This window comes from Talpa europaea, assembly GCF_964194135.1.
Source record: "Talpa europaea genome assembly, chromosome: 9".
Taxonomy (NCBI): domain Eukaryota; kingdom Metazoa; phylum Chordata; class Mammalia; order Eulipotyphla; family Talpidae; genus Talpa; species Talpa europaea.
The window spans coordinates 110,132,224-110,137,456 of NC_140076.1; the positions used below are offsets into that span (position 1 = coordinate 110,132,224).

General features: G+C 42.3%; 1 protein-coding gene across 1 annotated transcript in view; it reads right to left on the minus strand.

The window, feature by feature from the left end:
* LOC311176826 (suppressor of IKBKE 1-like) overlaps window positions 1–2,664 on the minus strand; it is a gene marked incomplete at both ends in the record, with an annotated part of 6,842 nt that extends 4,178 nt beyond the window's left edge. The window contains one exon of the mRNA XM_084242465.1: window positions 2,554–2,664. Coding sequence (XP_084098591.1) covers window positions 2,554–2,664 — 111 coding nt within the window. The remainder of the gene's footprint in view (window positions 1–2,553) is intronic.
* Window positions 2,665–5,233: the final 2,569 nt, after the last annotated feature.

Below are 5,233 nucleotides of genomic sequence, written 5' to 3' on the forward strand. Positions count from 1 at the left end.
GCTTAACCATAACCAAGATGGTGGCTTCATTCCCTTACATTTCCTACCCCCCCACCCCCAGCCCCCTAAGTGAGTTGCAGGAAGAAATCTGTTTACTGACTCCGCTGGGACGCAAAGGCTGGGGTGGAGAGTGACTCGGCGTCTCTGCTCTTTGCAAGTCTGATTATACTTTAAGCGGCGAGACCAGGGTTAAACCTTGAAGGCGAACAATTTTGAGGATAGTGAGTAATGTCATATAAAGAATTTCTGTTTCCCAGCGATAATCCAGAAATCTCCAAAGTCCAGGTTCCCCTCCTCCTTACAGTGCAAGCTTCTTTCACTTGTCGGGTTTATTATTAGACGGGTTTAGAGTGAGGTAATTTGTAAGTCTTAACTGAGATTTTGTCTTCCAGAAACTATTGCTTACAACAGACGGCCAGAGTTGTGCAAGGCAGCATAATCATTAAAAACAAATCCTGTCCCCCACCCCCGCCCCCCAAAAGGAACTCCTTCAACTGACCTTTCTAGTTACCAGAAGAAACTTGTAGTCGATCTGGTAATCAGAAAGGTAGACTCAGTAGCCAAAAGGTTGAGATGGGTTATTCATCCAGCGGAATAAAAGGAATGGAGAATGGTTAATTCTGGCCACAAAAATGTTCAATGAATTATCCCTTTGCAAATAACAGAGCAAGCCCTTCTAGGGAGGAATGCTCTTCAGAGATTCTGAGGCTCTCTCCCTTGACAGTATTGGATAAACAATGACCGGGAACACGCCTGAGAACTCTCCCACCCACTTTATTTTCCCTTTTAAGGCATCTCCTGTGTGTGTCATCGCTGGGATGTATACAGTAATGACGACAATTGGTTCTGTTCTCAAGGAACTTTCAGTTTTTCAGACTAGTGTCATTAAAAAACAAAGCAATTCTAAATGTGCACACTGAAATAAGTGGAACTAAAGGAAAAGTGCACAGTGTTGAGAGTATATAACCTCCAATTTCGAGCTAATCATTTTTAAAGTTTTTTATTTTTTATTATTTTAAAGTAATAATCTTGAATTCTAAGAGGTTGACGCTTAAGATTTTTCTCTGACCTCTGTGGTTAATAGTCCAATCTGATACATACTATCTTCAAGTTGTCTCTTTGTTGCCTTCCCCTGCTAGACACGGATACTTGCTTTCCCTTCAATGGTTACATTGTTCATTCTCTTGTGATTATTAGTATGCACTAGTTAGCAGTACTAGCTACAATCATCTTTGCATCCCTGATTACTGACAATGTCTGGTAGAGAGAACGAACTCTCAAAAGCTTGAATAGGACAGCCCCGGTGGCGCAGCAGGTTGTGCGCAGTGCTATGAAGCTGTCCACAGCCTCTGCAGTGCCAGTTCCATTCCCAGTCGGCCAGGGACAGCCCCAAAGGCTCAGCAGACCTCTGCTGGCCTCTTGCTCTCACCAGGATGCCACTCTACCTTCGGCACCCACGGTGAGTTAGGTCCTGGTCCATCACTTACCAGTGTGCCACCAGCTCCAGGATCTTGTGGAGGGACAATATTGTCTTGCACAAGCAGCCTTTGGTTTGGACTACTGGACTCTGTGGATACTACCTGACATAGCAGAGCTGCCCATTTGTAGCTTTGGAAACTCCTTCCTTCCCCTAATAAACCCTGTTGTTGTTGCACCTGGAGCCTGAGTCGTGTATTACAATTGTGAGCACCTGGGTGAGGACCCACAAACCAAGACTTTCCCCAGGCTTTGTACAATTTCAGAGTCACTGGTAAAATGAAGGCTATGGTTATGTGGAATTCTTCAGTGAGGAAGATGCTGGCTTGAATATGATTACATATGATGCTGATACATACAATTAAGATCATGAAATGATTAAACTGTGGAACAATGGGAAGCCAAAATGGGTGAGTAAAAAGCATCAGCTCATAACAAAATGCTGCATGTGGGGCCAATATTTTCACTGGGAACCTGGACTCAGAGGTTGATGAGAAAATGCATTTAGCACCTTTGGGGTCATCTTAAGACCCCCAAGATTATGTGGGATCCTGACACAGGCAGCTCCAGAGACTATGCCTTTACTGAATTTGCTTTATTTGGTGCGGCAGATGCAGCAAATGAAGCCACGAATGGAGAGTATCTCTGTAAGCATCCTGTCACCATATCCTATGCCTTCAAGAAGGATTCCAAGGGTGAGCACCATGACTCAGCAGTTGAGTGACTTCTGGAAGTCAGAACCCACTCTCCTGGGCTGACTGCCCTCATCAGCTGTTTGTACATGCCTTTACTCTCTGCTCCCAATCCTGTTCTATCCTCATTGGCACGTGGGCTTCCTTCTATAGGTATGCCTCCTCATGGCTGCTTCCCACCCCTAGTGCTGCCTCCTAGGGCCTTTCTACTTGGGATATCCCCAGCCATTTCTTCCCCACTAATGACTCCCAGGGCAAGAAGACATGACCCCCCATCAAAAGGAAACCCAAGGACTGGACTCCTTGTACCTGGGTATTCACATCATCATCACTCCCACTGAGCGAGATGCCCTATCCAGCTATGTCTCAGATATAGCTGGCCCACCATAGCCCTCATGGCTAAGGACACCCCCATGCAGGCCCCTAGGCTCTGGCAGGCAGCCACCACCCAGACCACCCTTGGAAGGCCTTGTCCTGGGCCTCCTCTTATGGGCATATTCCCCAAGTCTCCCATGGGTCACCCAGGTCCTCTGTATCCATGTGTGGACCTCCTCCACTGATACTCCCTCATGGATACACAGGGGTGGGCGGCAGGGGAAGTGCTGGGAGGCCTCCCCCTACCCATATCCACTCCCTGGCCTCCAATCCCTTCTCACCCACTTCAAGCCCCTTATTTTCTGTAACTTCTCATTATCTTCCCTCCTATTATTTCCTCCCAACCTCCCAATATCTTTTCAATTCCTTGGACCAACTGGAGTTGTTGCTGTTCCTTGGGACCAAGGCACTAATTCTTCTCAGGCCTGTTTTGTTTTGTTTTTTTTTTTTTTTTTTTAAGATTTATTAGGAAAAGGAGAAAGGAAATAAAGAGAAGCACCTGCATAGTCACAAGTGGGCAGGAGAGCTGCCTCTTAGGTCTTTTTTTTTTTTTTTAAGTGTAATCTTTCCCACAGGAAGTCATTTTTTTCCTGTGTTGGTCCCAAGTGTTTTACAAATAAAATCTACTAACTCCTTGTTAAAACAAAAAACAAAAAAACACCTAAACTCCTTGTTAAAAAAACAACAAAGGTTGTTAAGAAATGGGCTGTTCTGTTGGGGAAGTACACTATAAACATATCCAACCAGGTGTTTTTGTTTCCTTTGTCCAATTTTTTTCATGGCATCTTATATTTTTGTTTTCAATTTAATAAACATATGACAAACACAAAGCTCTGTCTGGCCTGTCATGGGGGATAGGCAGACCTCCTTGTTCAGTCCAAAAGTATTTTCTGAGGACTCAGCATAGTAGCCTGCATCTTGGATGGGGCCTTCCTAGTCTTCCCAATTCCCTTGGAATCTATTCCACAGTCCCATCCAATGATAATTGTCCCATCCAATGTAACTAGTCTCACCCCAAGTTACAAGGGATAAAACAGGCTCACAAAGGAGTGGAGACTTTCCTGAGGCCACCCATAGCTGGCCCTCAAGTCCAGGTCCGTGCCTCTGGGTCCCTGGTGGCTGCCCTTGTTTCACACTGACTTTTGGCTTAGATTGCATTAGGGCTCATTTCCCTAGAAAGGTTAAAGTAGGACTATGATCACTGTGGGCTATCCCTTAGATCTCCCAGGATGTAAAAGGGCTGTGTGAAAGCGGAAGTTGGTAAATTTTTCTTTGAAGGACCAGAGAGTCTGTATTTTAGGATGTGCAGTCTGGTCTCAAGTTTTCTACTCTTCTGCTGTAAGACAGGAGCCCAGAGCTATGAGCATGACTGTGTCCACTAGAACTTTACGAACACTGAAATTTGAATTGCGTAAGATTTTCATGTTTCATGAAATCTTTCCCCAGCAAATTAAAAATGTAAAAACCTTTCTTAGCTCCTTACACCCTGTTGATAGAAATATCAAGAGCTTTCCTTTGTTGAGTCATGCCACTGGGAATGCAAACCAATTTTGCTTATGCTTAGAAGCAACTGTGCCAAGCCCCTACATGTATGACATATATGCAGCTTCAAAGATGTTAAATATTAAATAAAACTGAACTTTAGGATCAGAAACATAGAGAAACACAATCCTGTTCAGTTCCTACATTATTTCTAGGAGGTTACATGAAATGGTGAGTGAATGATAATTAACACTAAAATACTAAAGAGGGCTGAGCCTCTTTAGTATTTTTGGAGCACGAAAAAAGCATTGTCTGCTTTCCACTATGAATATTAGTGGATAATATGCCTTCACTCACCATGAAAGTTGCTATAACTGTAAGCAAATATGAAATGTAACTGCTCCTATCATATGGAGAATTAAAAGAATTAAAAATCAGAATGTCAGATATTACCAAAGATCTTAAAATGTATACAGCTTTATTTTATATGTACCCTTTAATACACTGTTGTCACATGTTGAAATACACATCAATGAAAATGAATGACAGCTATATACAACAAAATTATGAATCTTCGATTAATAACGCTGAGTGAAAAATCCTCATAGACTACATTTAATGACACTAATTTTATAGAGCTCAAAAAGAAACAAAATTTAAAAACATCACTTTAGGGAGACATACATATTTAGGTCTTCTTACATGTGTGATAAAACAATTAGAAGAAGGCAGTGCAGTGGAGACAGTAGAGGAACTCAGGTAGACAAATGCAAAGTGTAGGTAATGTTCTAATAAATTAAGTAAATTCTCATTATACTCGACAATTTACACATTTATCCCTTAAAATGTCAAATATTAAAATATTTAAGTGCAAAATGATGTATAAAGTGTTGACAATTTATATTTTCATGTATTTTTAAAGACTATTTGATCAGAGTTTTTAATTATAGGCAATTCAGGTTAATTTTTAACAAAAAAGTGATTTTACTAAAAGGCTAATAGTAATTCTCAGGATCTCTAGGGCAGACAGAAAACCAGAATTAGAAGCTACAACCCTCTGATTGCCGGATATTCGCTTCAGTGAAGATTCCCATCTACTTCCGGGCAGACACACTGCAGCTCACACCATTTGCTTTGCTGACTGGATACTAATTATTACTGAAAACAATTGGCTGTTCTCCTGCGGGGCTGCATGAGGCAGGTGTTGC